This window comes from Camponotus vicinus, unplaced genomic scaffold, assembly GCF_025532165.1.
Source record: "Camponotus vicinus isolate PSW18456_S1 unplaced genomic scaffold, iyCamVici1.0 SCAF_13, whole genome shotgun sequence".
In the NCBI taxonomy this organism is placed as follows: domain Eukaryota; kingdom Metazoa; phylum Arthropoda; class Insecta; order Hymenoptera; family Formicidae; genus Camponotus; species Camponotus vicinus.
In genome coordinates, this window is record NW_028141949.1 from 1,083,393 (window position 1) to 1,105,223 (window position 21,831).

Below are 21,831 nucleotides of genomic sequence, written 5' to 3' on the forward strand. Positions count from 1 at the left end.
CCTGTGTTTAGAAAATATGTAAAAATATTGCAAAGAATTATTTCCTCGTCGATTGTAACATGATTTACTAAATATCCTGTATGTATGAAGTGTTGTTATTATATACGATACGTTTAAATTATAATTAAGACATAGGAATTCGGCCGAGTTTGATGATATACGGCTTGTAGCATACACGTGTAAAAGTAATTAGTATCACAGTACAAAAATAAATAAATAGTAGATGCAATAAAAGTTGTACAAGGATGTATATAAAGTACGTGAGAAGTATATACGTTTGCTGAGATATATCCACGTGCGGAAAGAAATATCACGTGAGGAAAACGGTTGCATATAGTTTGGCTGATTGAGTGAAAATGCGTATTTATATATATATATATTATGTATCGTCAAATGTTTAGCAATGTTGTAACTTTTTTTATATGTGTCTAGTTTTATTCCCTTGTTTTGGGCATGATGTAAAATTTGAGAGATATATACGATTCGTACTCTTGTTCTCTATGTAAAACACGCAGCAACAAAATAGCGAAATCCATCGCGAACATTACACAAGATGTTTGATTTGTTCTCCTTTGTTGTCGCAGAATCTGACTTTTTGCAACATAGCGAGCCATCCTTCATGGAAACGACAACGATCGAGATGGATCCTGTCACACAGGAAAGGTATATATACAAAAATGTTTTTTTCTTTAAAGGCAAGTATTACATGTCTTTTAATAACAATAAAATTTAATTGCTTTTATTTTTTTTTTGTGTACGAATATTCATCGAATATTAATTGAAAATGTGCATTTTTTTCTTTTTCTTACATGCATCTAGATAAGCATAATCTTGAGAGAATTATATTTTTCAGCATAACAACGACCACGCGAGTTGAATCAAGAACAGTATTGTCCACGGGAACCGATGGCACGGATGATTTACGCGAATCTATGCAGAAGATCATGGACACGTTCATGACAGAAGAAAGAAAGGACCATTAGGAATAAAATGCGCTGCTGCCCTTCGAACTTTCTTACGATGAATAGAAGAGAGGATTCGTCGAGGTGTTATCGACGTCGATTCTCTCGTGATTAATTTTCGACGAAGCATCTAGACTCCATCGACTTGACGCGTCCTCGGGTGTCGAGCGATGAGTTTTGGATTATGTAGGACTAGAGGTACATGAAGACGCGCTCATCGCGCGCTCCTTCGAAATGTTGCCTCTTTCTGAAGCCACATAAAAGCATGCACGATGATTTACTACCACGCTGCTCATGGCCTATGCTTCGGATTTGCTTACCTTTCCGTTCCGTTCGGTTGCCTTACTTGTTTGCGTTCATAATCTCGCGATCGATGATGATGTGTCTATGTATGTCGTTGCTAGTCGGACTAGCCGATCCGCGCTAGTCTTCACTATGCCAACCCGTCCATGTACAACGCCTTTCTCGTGTTGTTTAAAGCTATAATGCGATATGGAAGGGAAGGAAAGATAGGCGAAAATGATGAAAAAGGAAAAGATATAAATGGTGGGAATGCAGCAGCAGAGATTGTCTCGATCATGTCGAGTGATCATCTAGATTAGTATCATTCTCGCGAGAATAGTCCATTTAAACCGTAGGATGGTTGTATATCTCTATCTCAATATGTCGCTTAATAGATCGGCAATAAATGAACGAATATACATATATTCTTCATTAATACTTTCGACAATGGACATAATTGATAAATTCTGAAATGAGAATAAGAAAATTTCTTGTCGTTACTCGATTCAAGTCGCGAATTCAGGCATAATGAAAAAAATAAACTAGGAAAGAGGTGCCGATTATTTCGCGCACCGACCGTGTTGATTTGATTAACAGTGAGAAATATAAATGTTTTTATGCATCGGAACATAATGTATAAATTTAACTTGTTTAAAGGGTATTTCCTAACAGTTTTTAATTGTATATATGATAATTTCTTAGCGTAACTTATATATATATATACATATATATATATAAATGTACTATGGATACAATTGTAATAATTAAGATGCTAACAGAAATATTTTATTTATATAGCGAGCCTCTGGATACAAATGTTATGTATTAATTTGTAAGCTTGGAAGGGTTACATTATCAGCATTCTGTCATGCCACGTGAAACTAAATAGCGAAAATTAATGACATGACGATGTGTAGAGATAACATTTGAGACTTTGCGGATCCGAATTCATTTTTAATATTCTAAGCCAGTGTTAGCTTTCGATGTATGACACAGTTTTGGATAAGCACAGAAAAGAGAGGAAGAAAAGAAAAAAATCATATATAAATATATTAAAACGAAATTTAAATAAGCTATTCTATTAATGTATGATATATGATATATTGAAAGATATATAATATGATTATGCTATCTGAAGTTTATAAATTATTGTCTATAATGACTGTTATACTACGTTTAATAGAAATTGCCTAGAGCCCATCTGACCTAAGGACCAAAGGCACAATCACACGCGCATCAAAATAAAAAATATGATATGCTCCTATATATTGTCGTAACATTTAGTATATATAATTCACTACGAATGCCATGACGACGCTGGTACTTTAATGTTATCGATGATGTTTATCTCGCGATGGAAGAAAAACTTTTATACATGCAATATATATTATTATATATTATTGCAAAATACAAGACTACTATTTATGCAACAGACGATATATTCTATGTGCAATAGCAATACATTTTGAATTGTCTTATGCTGTCAATCTATATATATTGCATCTAATATCAATGTCATTTATCTTCATCAAAACATTGATGTACCAATGTTGAACTAATGCTTTATATTTCGCACACTTTTGTACAAGTTAATTTTCAACTTAACATGTCAAACTACACATATTTGCCCCTGTACTAATTACGTGTCCCTTTTTAATATTATAATGCATTATCATTACAATGACATTGCATGGCGTCAAGATATCAAAGAAGAAAGAGACTATAATTTATTATATAATATTGTGTGATAGAATTATCAGGCATAATAAATAAAATGTTGCATCGGAATTACAACGTCCTTTATAATAGAAACATAAAGAAAAAGAACGAAAGACGTTCTCATCATTTCATTCATATTTGGACTTTGGACATACACTAATTGACCAATCAATTATCATCTAATGCACTTTTCTTTCATGGATTTCCAAGCATTAGTATTATTATTTTTTAAAGTGTGCAACTTAAACGTGAAGAGAAAAATTAATCTTATGTAAGTATATATTCTTCACATTATATAAACTTTATGTAATTACAATATTTTTATTTACTTTATAAGGAAAAGGTAGGTCTTGAAAAAAAAGAGAAAATAAGTATTTCTTCAATTTTTAGAATTTGATAAACATATGCAATTTTATTTAATATGAAAAAAATTCGAGTTTACAATTGTATCTTATTGTTCGGCTTAATTGTACACAAAGTAAACAATATACAGTAATATTACTTATTACAATAAACAATAATATTACTTTCCAGATTTTTTCATTAATACAAAAATGATTAATTATACATTTTCATCGTTAATAGCCGATTAATTGTCGAAATGTAGCACTATCCTCCTTTAATGCAATGAAGAATAACATTTATTAAATAATTGCACTGAGATAATAAAACTATGTTCCAAGAATTATATCTGGCACATTTTATATAAACAATTGTATCATTATTACAGTGTCTAATCAATCAAATTACAATAATAATCATGCTAAGAAGTTTTTTCTGTCACTAGAAAGTTCCAAGTTGTTTTTTAATTTAACAATTTGGCAATTTACTAATTGCACTGACTCTAAAATCTCATCAAAGTCAATGACAAAGGATAGAGGTCTCTAATTGTACATTACTTCATCTCTTGATGGATATTTTAGAGTGAGACATTTCAACATACACACAAAAGAGTACTCACTGTGATGTATATTTCTATTTTTTGCTTAAATGACGGCATACATGTGTGTTATTGGCAGATAATATGTACGAAATATAGAGAAATACAGAGAGATGATCATGAAATTGGTCACAACACATTCGATTCTGTACACAAACAAATCTAGCTAATCTGGCATATAATGTATTAAATATAACACAAAATATTGAAATTTAAATATATGTTAAATATCAACTATATAATTTTCCTATTAAAAAAGAATTCATGTTCCTATAAAAATTACAAATATCAAGTATAACTACTCAAATTGGAACATGTTACCCATAAACAATTTATTTGTTGATACATACAGGAAGGAAGTGAGTTATTCGATAGAAGAAATCTTGACATATAATTGTATTTTGTGAAATGAATAGATGTCTCCATGCATTTTTGTGACATACCTTTTTTTTATTACACTGCAGGTCATCAGATCTGTAAGTACAATATTTTATACATGTATAGATATATGTTATTAAATGTAATAACACAAATAAAGAGAATCAAATCTTTTCTTTAATTGGATGTTGAAAAAGAAAAGAAAAATTTTAAAATAGGTGCTGTGACTAAATCTAGAGAAATCAGAGAGTAAAAGCAAGTTATAGTAGTAATGTTACTTGTAAAAAGATAAAATTGTTTCATGTATAAAAAAGCTTACATTGTCAACATCATCTTCATCATTATCGCTAATTTCATCGCCAAACTCAATGTCTTCATCAAATCCATCTTCCACAAAAGTGACTGTATCATTGATACGTACTGAAAATAATTTTACGTTAGTAAGAAAACGTCAAATGGCAAAATGTCAGATATTAAATACAATATACAATACCACTTACCAGTTTCTGGGAATTCACCATAAGTTTTCAAGTTACGTGCTTCGTCGGACGTATATTTTAATATAACATCTGCTTTAGCATCCTGATAATCTCGTAAACCAATTAATATAATATCTCCTTGATTTATCCAAACTTTCTTCCGAAGCTTCCCTCGAATGTGACACAATCGCTTGACTCCATCAAAGCACATGGCTTCTAATCTACCATTGCCCAGCATTTTTGTCACTTGAGCGTATTCTGCGTAAAATAAACACTGTGAGTGCACCAAAATAAAACGCGAATCATCTTCGATTGCAACATTATATTCCCCGCACTACACTCTCACCTTGTCCATCCTCCTTGAACACCAATTCCCTCTTTTCGGTTTCATTCTCATTCTTTCCTCTTCTTCTATTTTTACCTCCCTTTCCTGCGAACAAAGCGTCATTCTTAACATGATAGCGCAAGGAAATTCGCTCAAAGAAAATTATAATGTACCCGTCTTTGAAATAATCCTGACGTTAATAGGTTAAGTCAACCTTAACCACATTGCAAGATAGAAATTGCGATTATCAAAAATCGCGCAATTTAGGCGAAAAAGAATAAATGCGAAACGCAACGCAATCTTACTGACCTTTATTCTTTGGCATGATGTTTTAATAGTGTCAGCGTCAAAGATGTAATAATTGTGAACACTCGTTGTCGACACCTTTAATCTCTGGCGACGAGTTTGAATGGCCTTGAACACTAGCAGTCTATACTTCGCTAAAGAGAATGCCAATCTAGAAGAAGTATTTATCTATTTCCCCGAGCCTGGCTTCTAAATGATAAATATCCTTGTTATTTGCAATTGATGAATCAATGACATGCGATGAAAAATCTTACAGAAAATTTCGATTTAATGATCATGTCGACTCGAAAGTCGTAGACTTCCGTTGGTTACGATGGAAAGTTCTACGAACTGAGAAGACATTGAAGTGCGTTCGAAAATCCTACTCGTGGAGAGTAAAGTAACATTGAATTAACCAATCAAATCACAAGGAAACTTTTTCTCGCATCTTAATTGGTCAATTAAATTATTTTATTCCGGATTTTCGAACTTTTGAAATTAGTAAATACATAACGGGATTGACTACTAATCAACCTCATTACATCTGTGTGATTGGTTTTACAAAATAAAGATTACATTTTATTCAATTTTACAAATGCTTCAAATGGTTTGACTATTGACCTAGGTTTATATATCCTTTTTTGTTTTAATTGATTCAATTAAACATTGAAAATTTTTTAAAAATTATAGAATATTTTATTTAATTACATTATTTTTAATACTTGTTTAATAAGGTTTTTTTACGATTATTAAAATATATATATATATATATATATATATATATATATATATATATATGTATGTAAAAATAGAATCTTCTAATAAATTTGTTACTGAAAATTTTAAATTTTCTTTTATTAAAAATCTAAGAAGTTACAAAGGTTATAGTTTAAGTTTTTTATTATCTGCTTTAAATTCGAATAAAATTCTCTCTCTTATTTAGATAATATAAAATTGTTAGCCTTTGGCAAAGCTCAATTTTTTATCATTAATTATATAAGCCACATTTAAAAAATTATTTATGCTTTGCGCATATTTATTATTTATTGTATACATATATTGCAGTTATACATAGCCGTTTCTCAATACAGGTGTGATGATACATCTCGTGATTAATATAGAGAATCGAATACAATTAAAGAATTTATCTCAACTTTCTACTAGTTAAAATCACTCATGCTTTCTAAAATTATAAAATAAATATAATACCTAGAAAGATTAATAAAATATATTAGTTATACATATTTACCTTTATTCTGAGAGGTTATCTAATCAATATAAAAAAATTTTAATTGTTGAATTCTAAATTATATATTATGTTATCCAGAACAACAATTAATATTATTAGGAGATCGATGTGTAGCAATGCACGTACGTTTTATTACGTACGAAATTCTTTACAATCAAATTTCTTGACACACGTTAACAATGCAAAGGAATATGATATACAAAATCATTATAATTCGTACATGGTGAAAAGATTCAAATCTAATAGAAGAAAAACTGCCGACAGTGTAATTAATAATGATAATTTACATATATTTATATTTACATTTTCTTGTTTTACTAAAGACTTTAACATAGATAAAATTTTATAGAAAAAAAAAGATGAGGATTCAGATGAAGAAAAAGAAGAATACGAAGAAGAAGCGCCTGTTGGTTCAAAAGTACTTACAATAAATGTTGCATCTCTTCGATTAGATACCATTTCTAAAACTGGATTTGGAATGCCGCGCACGTATGTTTCATTTTATACATTAACAAAATATCATATTATATTAATTTTTTATATATAATATTTGCATTAAAACTATTTTATATTACCATGTTCTCTTTCTTGGCTTTAGTAAAATAGAGGAAGCATTTTATGCAAGTAAGTTTCGTGTCAATGGAAAAAAAGTATTTAAAAAATCTACAGAGGTAAATATATTTATGTTTGATAACTAGAATAATCCATCAAAAATCTTGAAATATTTTTTTGTATTTTGTACAAAAATATATAATAAATATAATAAAACAGGTAGCAGTAGGAGATGAAATCGATATGGTTTTACATCGAGATTTGGATAATCCTGCGCTTCTAATTGTAAATAGAATTGTAATACTATCAATGAGTCCTTTATCTAATTCTATACGAATTAAATTGTCCACTGATAAAAAATTATTAATTGAAGATTATGAAGAACCATGGTCAGGTGTATAATTTTTGTAGCATATTAATGGTAAGATTGTATTATAAAACAACAATAAAAGTATAAATAAAATATATTTTAAGAATTCCAGTGCTTAATAATTTAATTATTTATTTATTATTATATTTGCTATATATTTTTAATATTTTCGTTTATAGATTTAATAAAGGAAAAAGGACTTGTGTAATAATAAGAAAAGTATAAGAATTATGGAATTTATATTATACTTTATTCATTAATTTCTTTTGCTTTATCAGAAAATGGTTCTTGAATTGCTCCTAACTGTTGCAATAAATCTTGTTTCGACTCAAAGAAATCTTTATACCATATAATATGATTGATTTTTTCTTCAACTGTCAAATACGGATTTTTGGAAAGTCCAGTGCATACTAATTCCATAAAATGACGTACTGGTCCTGATTTAGGGCACCATTCTTTTAAGTGACGTTCCATAAAGACATGTTCTGAGAAATGAACATTCTGCTCCTCTTCCATACCTGGAATGATGTGATATAAATGAATTATGATATATATGAATGTATTAAATTGAATTTTAAGTATTGGAAAAAATATCTAGTATATATAAACCTTGCTCATTATCAATGGGAAATTTCCATAATTTTCCTTGTTCCGTCCAAAGAATCAATTCTTGAAAGATATTGGCAGGTGGATAAGTCATCAATGCTTTCAGCTCTCTTTGTTCTAATGCTGCCCAAGTTTTTAATTCCGGTATTTCTTGCGAAGGGACGCCTATATTTTCAAAAATACGACTAGGCTGTCCATTCCATAAATTGATGTCTTGTCTATTATGTAACAATCAATTGAAGATATTGCTTAATATATTATGAGAATATAAATAATATTATATAACGTATTCTGTAATATAATAGTCAATATCATTTTTATACAACATACTTGAAATGTGACCTTTTTAGATCATTATTTTGAATATTTAGTTTAGCAGATGTTTTGCTTTCGTTTAATAATTGTCTTGCTATACTATTTTCAACCACTGGTTGCTTATTATTATTATTATTATTATATTCTTTGAGTAGAGTATGTATTATAGATTTCTTTTCTGAATATCTGTTACTTGTTTGTTGTTCTTCATGTTTTGGCGATTTTTCCTCCTTTAAGTTCCTATTAAATATTGAAAAAATTTCAAGACTATCTTAAAAAAACTTAAGTTACACATGGAAACACATTTATGTGTAGTATATACTATAATTTAATGTATTCTGCAATAATTTACATACGTATGTGCCAATTGTTCTTCCCTCAATGTTTCTACTCTAGATGCGAGAACTTTTTGAAGCAAATCCGATGTAGTCTTTGTTTTATCTCCACCAAGTATACTGGCTACATTTTCTGCTGCATCTTTTAATTTTTTTTCTATAAAAAATATTTATTATATTCAGTAGTCTGAAAATTTTTTTCCATGATTCTTAAATTATTATATAAAGATAAAATTACCATACGATATATGTTTGACTTTACTCAATGAATCCTTAGATTTCCTTTTAGGTTGTATAGCAATATTAATGGTTTTCTCTAATTTCCTCGCCTAAATACAATAACATTTTCATTAAAAAATTTATCATCTTATATTTCCTTTCAGAAACACATTATTATTAGGTCATTTTTAAATACATTAATTTTTACCTCCAAACAATATAACTTACCTTCATCATATTATTTACATACTCGGTTAAGTCAGTTTGTGCATTTGCTGTTTTTATAATTTCCTGTTTTTAAATATAATAGAATGTCAAAGAATTTATTTTAAAATATAAAATTTTTATAATTTTGGAAAGTGAAAATACTCCTACGCACCGTATTTTCTGAGCGAGTATCTTTAACCATTTTAGTCTTTTTGGCCATCTTTGTAGGTTCAGTTTGCTAGAAATACAATAAAACTATAATCGTGGCTATTCTAATCAAAATATTGTAAACTTTAAAATAATTGATTAATAAACTTTAAAATAATTAAAAATTATAATTTACTTGTATCATATTGTTCAAAAAACTTCCTAAATTATCCTTATTATTTGATGCTACAGAATTTGTAGCATATTTTGGCGATTTGGTTTTTTCCGAATCAGAATCAGACTCAGATGATGACGAATCTGATGATGATGAATCTGATGATGATGAATCTGATGATGATGAATATAATCTTATAGTAATATTTCGCCATTGATAAATTCCATTTAAAGGCCTTGTATTGTACCTATAAAAAATATCATATTACTTAATATAAAAATACAATTATATATAGCATAATAAAAACTACTTTACATATTATTTTATATGTAGCATAATAAATTACTTTACATAATCTAATTAATATATGAAAAAATTTGAGATATGTAATATACTGGTGACATTGTATTAGTTTAATGTATAATATTTTCATTATTTTCATACAAGTGTATTTACCTCGATAATATATATACAGGTAACATATTTGCAAAATGTCAATTGTCACAATTATATTTTAATGTAAACGCAATATGTATAAAAGTTCTGCCAAGAATAAGAAACGGAATTTTTCAGCAGAGAGAAGACTGAGAGATGTCATGGCCTGTTTTTAGGTGATCCCTGAAAGCGATACTCCCTCTATGGACATTGAAAACGTGGACATGAACTACAAAGCAAATTTCCATGAATGTTCTCAGAGGGTAATATATAATGTGCACAATTTCTGGTTTTGTTCCATGCTATGTGCACGAAATGCCGGTAGCACCAGAGTATAACAATCATTATTTTGAAAATAATATATAAATATGATAAATAATAATTTTTATAAAAATAATTTTTATAAATTACTTACCTATATGTGTATGTATGTGTGCCCATACATTGTCCAAATGATTTTAAATATAAGAATAGACTATATGAATATCGGCGTATGTTACCACCGGCATAGCTCTCAGGTTCATGAGAGTACTGAAACCTCCTCACCTGGCAAATGTCTTCGTTAAGGCGGAGATACAGGAGAGGAAAAATTGAGGAAGAAAAATTTTTTTATTTTTTTTAATAGTTTTTAAACAGAGAATATAATACATATAAAAAATATATATTACATAATTATAATATATACAACGTAAATTATAATTAATTTGCAATTACATAAAAAACACATTACAAAATATTAAATTATGTAATAAAAAAATAATTACATTACAAATATATATATTACAAAATTTAATGCAGAATATATAAAATACAATGCATTAGAAATATGTATTACAAAATATAATACAAATTTAATATAAACTATAATTTTAAACTTAATACAAAATAAAATTTATTACACGAAAGTGTCCAAAGTATACGTATAATATAAAATTTACTAAAAATTTTTACATAGACCAGACAAGACTGATTAGTGATGATTAATTACGCGATATTTATTATTAATAATCGACATAGAATAATAGAATTTATAATTAGTTTTATATAAATAACGTATAAACGTAAATAATCATGATCAAAAGAGTCATTAATAAAATTATTGATCATTTCTTCGATTGTAGAACAAAGTATTTGCATTATTGACGCATTTCGTGCAGACCATGAAAAGAAATATTTAAAACGTGTAAAGGTAGAACAAGCTTTGATGTAAATCAAAGATTAAATTACAAAATAAATTGCGATTTAAAATTCGCGAGAAAACGCGATGAATAATAAAATCGACAATAATCGAATATTCAATTGCGAGATATGCATAATTTTTATAATATAATAATCGAATCAATAGACACGCGTGCGATATAATTATTATCACACAAATGTTGACAGACGAAGATATTTTAGCAAACATTTGTGATCCGTATTGTTTATGAACATAAAATTCACTGTCCGATTTATTTGCGATTAATATATACGCGACTTTATACGAATTTCACGATTGAGAATAAAATACATATCCTATTTCGCGCATGATTAGCTGAATAAGAAGAAATGAGCTCTATAAGCTTTAAAATATAATTAAAAATCGCGTTGTGGCCACGTTTATTAGAAAATAACGGAACGAATGATTTTCATTAATATAGTTATCGGTCGTCTTTTAAATTATAGAAGAAAATATTTGCATTACCAGTATTTTGCACGAACTATTAAAAACAATATTCAAAGACGTGGAAAGATAAACAAAGCTTCAATGTATAAGTCAACGATTAAATTATAAGATAAATCGCGATTTAAAATTCACGAGAAAACGCGACGAATAAATAAGTCGATAATATGCGGAATATTTGATCGCGATACGTATAATTTTTATAATATAATAATCGAAGCTCTCAATAGACACGAGCGCGATATAATTATTATCACGTTAGTATAAAGAATCAAAAATATTGCAACAATCATTTGAGATCTGTAATGTTTGTGAATATGCAATTCAGCGATCGAATTACTGCGAATTTTTATAAGATATATCGCGATTTAAAATTCGCGATAAAACGCGACGATAAATAAATCGATAATATTCAAAATATTCAATTGCAGATACGCGAGTGACATACCGGTAATCCGATAAAAAGAAGAGCGACCTTAAAAATGGAGAACGATTAACATCTTGTTTCTACATCAGATTTCGCAAGATCAATCCGCGAAGAAAAGTTAAGTGATCCATTGAACGTCGGGAATTCCACTGTAGGAGGGAACGAATCCCGGATCTTCCGGACTGTTCCCGATAGCAATGATTTCAGTATTAAATCAAAGACAATTATCCCTCGTCATTATTTTCAATTCACGAAATTGATATTCACGTCAGAAAACATGTTCTTCCATTACTAAGAAATATATTTCTTTATTGAAAATTAAATGGATATAACCTTTGTGTTATTGAAATGTGATTACGAACGATTCTATTTATAAATAATAAAATACATGCATTATTGGAGTTTGTGCGAACACATAATTTGGGGTACCGTCTGCGCGCGCGAGACGAATCGAACCCGATAACAGCAAGATTTAAAAAATTTCAATTCGAATAGTGTTCAAAATAAAATAAATGAAATAATTTTAAATATATAATTAATTCTAGATTAATTATCTAGATTCTTATTCTTGTAACGTTTAAATTAATAATTTTTTTTTCTTTTTATCAATATCTTACTGATATAAGGGTACCCATTCGATTCGTCTCTAAATTTTTAAGTATTCGCACATTTTATGTAACATTCATGTATAATTTCGCGTATATATAATATATTATATTAACAAAAATTATAAAAATATTTTGGATTCGTTAATTTGTGCATGTATTTTAAATAATTTTTTCAAATTAATTAATAATTAATAAAATATATTCGTTCGTAATCATTTTTATCATAAAAATTAATAAAAATTAATTAAATTATGAAATTATTTAAAAAATTAAAATTTATACACAACGCTATATCCATATTTAATCTACTATTAAATCTTTCTGGCATTATATAGACAATAATGACCTACCAATCCTAATAATGAAGAACATTTTTTAACAAAGAAAAGAAAAGATATATTTCTCTCATCTAAATATATATTATTTAAATTAATTCGACGTTGAAGAAGCGTATCGTCGTTGAATTACTACCGAAATCATTGCTTTCGGAAATTGCCAGGAAAACCTGGGATTAGTTCCAATCTTACAATAAAAATTCCCAATTTTTAACAGGGCACCGAACTAGACGTCGCGAATGGATCTCACAAGAACCGGTGAGAAATAATTCTCCATGATGAAAATCGTTTCGACTCCTCGGCGGTACGAGCCACGCAACTTTTATTAACGTTTATTTAACGGAAGGAACAACGATAAATCTTTTATTAAAACGACAATCTCGTCTGAGAATGCGAAAAGAACGCGGGAAAAACACGGTGATTTCGTAACCGTAATTTATTAATTTATTTATGAATATTTTCCGATACGAAATTCGTAAGTATAAATATAACTGAAAAAACAAATTATTAAATTCATAATAATTAACTCGCGATTCTATAATATCGAAGGTGATCGTTAAATTTTGTGAAGCTAATATTTAATCGTTGACTTATCACATCGAATCTTCACACTCTTATTCGATAATTCTGTATATTTAATTAGCAATATTTAGGTATATTATCTGACGAGAGGGACAGCGATAAAAATCTTTTGTTAAAACGATAATTTGTATAAGAACTTGTATTAAAAATTTTATATTTGATCGCGCGATGTACATACTTAATATGTATACCTATACATTAGACGGCACTCCCGGTTTCGGTACGAGCGAAAATCCCATTTCACTTATCAGAATCAACTTCGAGCCAACCGGTCGGGATTGCAACGATACAACGAGCAAGGACTAAGCCCAAACCGGAAAGAAGACGAAACGATTGACGGAAATAGAGGAAAATGAAGTTCACCAACTCTTTTTCGCGCATATATCCTATCTCGTATCGAACCTGGACCCGCTAAGCACGATTTCAGGTGCTCCGCCCGGACATATTATGCCTCTCGCGGTTGCTATATGCTACACCAGGCTAGTAGACGGCAAAAGAAGAGGAAACCCACATTTTTTAAATGCTTACATTCAGCAATTTAGAAAATGGGGAGGCAACCCCTTTTACCGAGCGAAAATTGTGCCTAGGGGAATCCACTCGACTCCTCGACAGGGTTAACACACGCAGTGCGTGTGGCTGTAGACGAGCAAAGAGAAGGGACCCATTGACGACCATTCCGAGCAATCGATCGAGTTCTAACTAATTCGGGCCGAATCACTTGACGAAGCATGAAGCAAGAGTGTACGTTGTATAGCAACGTGTGCAAACTCGAAACATTCCAGTTAGTTGGCATCGGAAGAAGAGACTCGTGACAATAAATGAAATTGGAATTTTATATGAAAAGTCCAAAAGTTCCGCGAAAACGCGACGACGCGAGAATACTACAACGCGAAAACGCGGTAACGAAGCGCTTGCCGTCCGCGGCACGTTGACGGCACCGACGATGGGAAGTCGATGACGCAATGTAACTCTTTTATTAAAACGATAATCTCGTCTAAGAACGCCAAAAAGAACGCGGGAAAAACATGGTGTTTTCGCAACTGTAATTTATTAATTTATTTATGAATATTTTCCGATACGAAATTCGTAAATACAAATATAACTGAAAAGCAAATTATTAAATTCATAATAATTAACTCGCGATCCTATAATAGCGAAGGTGACGCGAAGAGAACGCGGAAAGAACACGGTATTTTCGCAATCATAATTTAATAATTTATTTTAAGAATATTCAGTTCCGCGCGATATGGAATTCATAAATAGATAAATCTAACGGAAAGCATATCATTAAATTTATAATAATTGACTCGCGATTCTACATTTTATATAAAAATTTTCCGAATTTATTAATGACTCTTTGATATGAAAATATAAACAGTTATTCTTTTACGAATATTTTAAAAATATATACTATAGAAACAAATATGTTAATTTAACGAATTAATACTATATGTATACTTACGTATAATCATATATATACATAATCATATAATATATACGTATAATCATTATACGTATACTTTCGATAATTTTTCGTGTAATTTACAATCGTAAATATAATTTCATGTAATATAATTATAGTTATAATTGTATTTTATACAACCATGTCAATAATTAAAAATATCAATATTAGATTATAATTAATATACAATTATAACTATTTACAATTTACATCGTAAATAGACACAATACGATTTACAATCGTAAATACAATTTCATGTAATATAATTATAGTTATAATTGTATTTTATACAACTATGTCAATAATTAAAAATATCAATATTAGATTATAATTAATATACAATTATAACTATTTACAATTTACAAAACACAATTTATTAATTACAAAGTACAATTTACAAAAAATAATTTATGATGTTATCAATATCAAATAAATGTTCTCGATTTATTCAAATGTTTAATAACATATATAATTTGATATTGATAACATTTGGACTTAATACTATAACTATATATTAATTTACACATTTATATGATATATTTTTAATTTTGAAAATCAAATATAACATGCTAAAATATATCTTGAACATTTATAATTATGCAATTTGTTTAATCTTCTTGAAAATAATTTTGATAATTTAAATTTCATTTTTAAAACATTTTTAAAAATAAATTCAATTTAACTTTTTAAGAATAATTTTAAATTATTACAAAGAATTACAAAAGTATCCAAAATATACGTATAATATAAAATTTATTAAAAATTTCTACATAGTCCAAACAAGGCTGATTAGCGATGATGAATTACGCGATATTTATTATTAATAATCGACATACAATAATAGAATTTAAGAATAGAAATTAGTTTTATATAAATAACGCTTAAACATAAATAATCGTGATCAAAAGGGTCATTAATAAAATTATTGATAGTTTTTCCGATTGTAAAAGAAAGTATTTGCATTACTGGCGCATTTTATGTAGATTATTAATATTCAAAATGCGAAAAGATAGATCAAGCTTCGATGTAAATCAATGATTAAAGTACAAGATAAATAACAATTTAAAATTCGCGAGAGAGCGATAACGAATAAATAAATCGATTATTAGGAATAGTTGATTACGATATGCATAATTTTTGTAATATGATAATCGAAACCGTTAATAGACAGCGCGCGACATAATTATTATCAAACAAATGCGAAGATATTTCGAGACATTTGAGATTTATAATATTTGCGAATATAGAATTTATTACAAATTTTTAGAAGATAAATCGTGATTTACAATTCGCGAGAAGATGCGACAAATAAATAAATCGACAATATTCGGAATATTTGATATGTATATTGCGATATGTATACTTTTTATAATATAATCGGAGCCCCTAATAGACACGCGTGATATAATTAATAGAGAATAACGGGTTTAATAGAGAATAACGGAACGAATAATTTTATCAAAGTCTCTCTCTAATACTTTAACTATCTAACTATATCTCTAACTATCGATGTATTAGTAGAGTTTAATAAGATTTATATAATGGTTTAAATAATCGCGATTTTAATCATTAATAAAATTATCGATCATCTTCTTAAATAGTAAAAAAAATATTTGCACTATTAGCGCAGACTATAAAAGACAATATTCAAAGACGTGGAAAGGTAGACCAAGTTTCGACGTATAAGTCAACGATTAAATTATAAGATAATATTAAGTTATAAGATAAATCGCAATTTACAATTCGCGAGAAGACGCGACAAATAAATAAATCGACAATATTCGGAATATTTGATTGCGATATGTACAATTTTAATAATATAATCGGAGCACCTAATAAACACGCGCGATATAATTACTATCACGCACAAGTGCAAAGATATTTCGACAGATATTTAAGGTCTGTAATATTTGCGAATTTATTTGCGATTAATACGCTATTTTATAGAAATATCGCGATTGAAAAATACGTATTGAAAATACATACATCTCGCGCATGATTAGTTAAATAAAATAAAATGAATCTTAAGACTTTACAATTTTGAATATAATTAACATATAATTAAAAAATCGCGTTGTTCGCCACGTTTAATAGAGAATAACGGAACAAATAATTTTATCAAAATCCCTCTCTAATAATTTAACTATCTAACTATATCTCTAACTATTGATGAATTAGTAGAGTTTAATAAGATTTATATAATAATTTAAATAATTGCGATTAATCATTAATAAAATTATCGGTCATCTTCTTAAATAGTAAAAAAAAATATTTGCACTACTAGCGAAGACTATAAAAGACAATATTCAAAGACGTGAAAAGACAAGACAAAGTTTCGACGTATAAGTCAACGATTAAATTATAAGATAAATCGCGATTTAAAATTCCCGAGAAAACGCGATGAATAAATATAATGATCGAAGCTCTCAATAGACACGAGCGCGATATAATTATTGTCACGTTAGTATAAAAAATCAAAAATATTGCAACAATCATTTGAGGTCTGTAATGTTTGTGAATATACAATTCACCGACCGATTTACTTGCGAATATTTATAAGATGAATCGCGATTTAAAATTCGCGATAAAACGCGACAAATAAATAAATCGATAATATTCAAAATATTCAATTGCAGATACGCGAGTGACATACCGGTAATATCCGATAAAAAGAGGAGCGATCTTAAAAATGGAGAATGATTAACATCTTGTTTCTACATCAGATTTCGCAAGATCAATCTGCGAAGAAAAGTTAAGTGATCCATTGAACGTCGGGAATTTCACTGTAGGAGGGAACGAATCCTGGATCTTCCGGACTATTTCCGATAGCAATGATTTCAGTATTAAATCAAAGACAATTATCCCTCGTCATTATTTTCAATTCACGAAATTGATATTCACGTCAAAAAACATGTCCTTCCATTACTAAGAAATATATTTCTTTATTGAAAATTAAATGGATATAATGTTTGTTATTGAAACGTGATTACGAACGATTATATTTATAAAATACATGCAGTATTGGAGTTTGTGTTAAATGTGCGAACACATAATTTGGGGTACCGTCTGCGCGCGCGAGACGAATCGAACCCGATAACAGCAAGATTTAAAAAATTTCAATTTGAATAGTGTTCAAAATAAAATAAATGAAATAATTTTAAATATATAATTAATTCTAGATTAATTATCTAGATTCTTAATCTTGTAACGTTTAAATTAATAATTATTTTTCTTTTTATCAATATCTTACTGATATAAGGGTACCCATTCGATTCGTCTCTAAATTTTTAAGTATTCGCACATTTTATGTAACATTCATGTATAATTTCGCGTATATATAATATATTATATTAACAAAAATTATAAAAATATTTTGGATTCGATAATTTGTGCATGTATTTTAAATAATTTTTTCAAATTAATTAATAATTAATAAAATATATTCGTTCGTAATCATTTTTATCATAAAAATTAATAAAAATTAATTAAATTATGAAATTATTTAAAAAATTAAAATTTATACACAACGCTATATCCATATTTAATCTACTATTAAATCTTTCTGGCATTATATAGACAATAATGACCTACCAATCCTAATAATGAAGAACATTTTTTAACAAAGAAAAGAAAAGATATATTTCTCTCATCTAAATATATATTATTTAAATTAATTCGACGTTGAAGAAGCGTATCGTCGTTGAATTACTACCGAAATCATTGCTTTCGGAAATTGCCAGGAAAACCTGGGATTAGTTCCAATCTTACAATAAAAATTCCCAATTTTTAACAGGGCACCGAACTAGACGTCGCGAATGGATCTCACAAGAACCGGTGAGAAATAATTCTCCATGATGAAAATCGTTTCGACTCCTCGGCGGTACGCCGCGCAACTTTTATTAACGTTGATTAAACGGAAGGAACAACGATAACTCTTTTATTAAAACGACAATCTCGTCTGAGAATGCGAAAAGAACGCGGGAAAAACACGGTGATTTTGCAATCGTAATTTATTAATTTATTTATGAATATTTTCCGATACGAAATTCGTAAGTATAAATATAACTGAAAAAACAAATTATTAAATTCATAATAATTAACTCGCGATTCTATAATATCGAAGGTGATCGTTAAATTTTGTGAAGCTAATATTTAATCGTTGACTTATCACATCGAATCTTCACACTCTTATTCGATAATTCTGTATATTTAATTAGCAATATTTAGGAATATTATCTGACGAGAGGGACAGCGATAAAAATCTTTTGTTAAAACGATAATTTGTATAAGAACTTGTATTAAAAATTTTATATTTGATCGCGCGATGTACATACTTAATATGTATACCTATACATTAGACGGCACTCCCGGTTTCGGTACGAGCGAAAATCCCATTTCACTTATCAGAATCAACTTCGAGCCAACCGGTCGGGATTGCAACGATACAACGAGCAAGGACTAAGCCCAAACCGGAAAGAAGACGAAACGATTGACGGAAATAGAGGAAAATGAAGTTCACCAACTCTTTTTCGTGCATATATCCTATCTCGTATCGAACCTGGACCCGCTAAGCACGATTTCAGGTGCTCCGCCCGGACATATTATGCCTCCCGCGGTTGCTATATGCTACACCAGGCTAGTAGACGGCAAAAGAAGAGGATACCCACATTTTTTAAATGCTTACATTCAGCAATTTAGAAAATGGGGAGGCAACCCCTTTTACCGAGCGAAAATCGTGCCTAGGGGAATCCACTCGACTCCTCGACAGGGTTAACACACGCAGTGCGTGTGGCTGTAGACGAGCAAAGAGAAGGGACCCATTGACGACCATTCCGAGCAATCGATCGAGTTCTAACTAATTCGGGCCGAATCACTTGACGAAGCACGAAGCAAGAGTGTACGTTGCATAGCAACGTGTGCAAACTCGAAACATCCCAGTTAGTTGGCATCGGAAGTAGAGACTCGTGACAATAAGGAAATTGGGATTTTTATACGAAAAGTCCAACGCGGAAGCGCGAAAACGCGACGACGCGAGAATACTACAACGCGGAAATGCGGTAACGAAATGCCGCCGTCCGCGACACGTTGACGGCACCGACGATGGGAAGTCGATGACGCAATGTAACTCTTTTATTAAAACGACAATCTCGTCTAAGAACGCCAAAAAGAACGCGGGAAAAACATGGTGTTTTCGCAACTGTAATTTATTAATTTATTTATGAATATTTTCCGATACGAAATTTGTAAATATAACTGAAAAAACTAATTATTAAATTCATAATAATTAACTCGCGATTCTATAATATCGAAGGTGATCGTTTAATTTTGTGAAGCTAATATTTAATCGTTGACTTATCACATCGAATCTTCACACTCTTATTCGATATTTCTTTATATTTAATTAGCAATATTTAGGAATATTATCTGATGAGAGGGACAGCGATAAAATTCTTTTGTTAAAACGATAATCTTTTATAAGGACGCGAAAAGAACGCGAAAAGAACGCGGAAAGAATGCGGAAATAATACGGAAAGAACACGGAAAGAACACGGAAAGAACACGGTATTTTCACAATCATAATTTAATAATTTATTTTAAGAATATTCAGCTCCGCGCGATATGGAATTCATAAATAGATAAATCTAACGGAAAGCATATCATAAAATTTATAATAATTGACTCACGATTCTATAACGTTCTATAATGATTCTATAACAAAGGCGTTCGTCAAATTTTATATCGCTTATATTTAATCATTAATTTAGCATCGAATTTTTACATTTTATATAAAAATTTTCCGAATTTATTAATGACTCTTTGATATGAAAATATAAATAGTTACTCTTTTATGAATATTTAAAGAATATATACTATAAAAATAAATATGTTAATTTAATGAATTACTATTATATAATCACTATACGTATACTTTGGATAATTTTTCGTGTAATTTACATAAGAATGTATTTACGCAATTTACAATCTTCTTAAACATTTATAATTTTGCAATTTCTTTTACTATTCCTGAAAATAATTTTAATAATTTAAATTAATAATTTAAATATTTTCATTTTTTTAGCATTTTTAAAAATAAATTCTATTTAATTTTTTAAACTAAAATAAAGCCAAATTACAAATTTCTCTATATTATATTAGACTGCTAACACGGCCATATCTCATATGATAAAATGTAAAACAAAGGCAACCATTTATAACTGGACAGAATTTTTACCGGGTATCACAGAATTTAACATAACATAACTATCGCTCTCGAAAGATGCAATTGTAATTTATATGCGTATCGATTGTATATTTATTTTAATAATTGCTGGTTATTGCTTATATTTATTTAAATACTATATTTTAATATTTTGTAACTACTTATGTTCACTTTAATCACTATCTCGTAAAAGTTTATATTTATTTTAATAAATGCCGGCAAAAATTGACAGTACGACATAATATGTATATTAATCTAATCTGTATATGTATATCCTGCCCAAATGTAAATGGTTATTCTGGCTTCAGCTGTTAGCAGCCTGGTATAATATATAAAATTCTTATAATATAAAAGTCTCTATGCAGATTTACCAATAAAAATTGATTGATATTATAATAATATATGTAATTAATAAATTTTTATAGAAATGAATAATTTATAATAAAATATAAAATTAATATGTGTATAACATTTATCATATTACATTTATCACATTACAAGTTATTTCATTAATTAATCATTTGGCTTTACATTAAGTTTAAAAACAATATTTA

General features: G+C 28.8%; 4 protein-coding genes across 6 annotated transcripts in view; 2 read left to right on the forward strand and 2 right to left on the reverse strand.

The window, feature by feature from the left end:
- LOC145964177 (uncharacterized) overlaps positions 1-2,510 on the forward strand; it is a 79,400-nt gene extending 76,890 nt beyond the window's left edge. Inside the window, 2 exon segments of the mRNA XM_083086642.1 lie at positions 585-663; positions 854-2,510. Coding sequence (XP_082942768.1) covers positions 585-663; positions 854-983 — 209 coding nt within the window. The 3' untranslated portion in view covers positions 984-2,510.
- Positions 2,511-3,917: 1,407 nt separating this feature from the next.
- Positions 3,918-5,636, reverse strand: Eif1a (eukaryotic translation initiation factor 1A). Its single transcript, XM_083086648.1, has 5 exons — positions 5,395-5,636; positions 5,107-5,190; positions 4,782-5,018; positions 4,601-4,701; positions 3,918-4,377 (listed from the first exon to the last, which is right to left on the reverse strand). The coding sequence occupies exons 1-5, from the start codon at positions 5,408-5,410 to the stop codon at positions 4,372-4,374; spliced, it is 444 nt and encodes a 147-aa protein (XP_082942774.1). The 5' UTR covers positions 5,411-5,636; the 3' UTR covers positions 3,918-4,371.
- A 577-nt stretch (positions 5,637-6,213) lies between these two features.
- On the forward strand, positions 6,214-8,165 carry LOC145964179 (uncharacterized). 3 transcript variants are annotated; one of them, XM_083086647.1, is made up of 6 exons: positions 6,214-6,251; positions 6,698-6,884; positions 6,969-7,108; positions 7,218-7,290; positions 7,391-7,592; positions 7,721-8,165. In XM_083086647.1, exons 2-5 carry the CDS (start codon positions 6,726-6,728, stop codon positions 7,571-7,573), a joined length of 555 nt encoding a protein of 184 aa, XP_082942773.1. In that variant the 5' UTR covers positions 6,214-6,251; positions 6,698-6,725; the 3' UTR covers positions 7,574-7,592; positions 7,721-8,165. The 3 variants fall into 3 exon arrangements, with proteins under 3 accessions (XP_082942773.1, XP_082942772.1, XP_082942770.1); XM_083086646.1 differs by lacking the exon at positions 6,214-6,251 and adding an exon at positions 6,336-6,461; XM_083086644.1 differs by lacking the exon at positions 6,214-6,251 and having other exon boundaries at positions 6,468-6,884.
- Positions 7,770-10,157, reverse strand: Mrps31 (mitochondrial ribosomal protein S31). The gene is made up of 9 exons (XM_083086643.1): positions 10,002-10,157; positions 9,567-9,792; positions 9,396-9,461; positions 9,245-9,307; positions 9,036-9,126; positions 8,819-8,954; positions 8,478-8,702; positions 8,151-8,365; positions 7,770-8,059 (listed from the first exon to the last, which is right to left on the reverse strand). The coding sequence occupies exons 1-9, from the start codon at positions 10,025-10,027 to the stop codon at positions 7,791-7,793; spliced, it is 1,317 nt and encodes a 438-aa protein (XP_082942769.1). The 5' UTR covers positions 10,028-10,157; the 3' UTR covers positions 7,770-7,790.
- Positions 10,158-21,831: the final 11,674 nt, after the last annotated feature.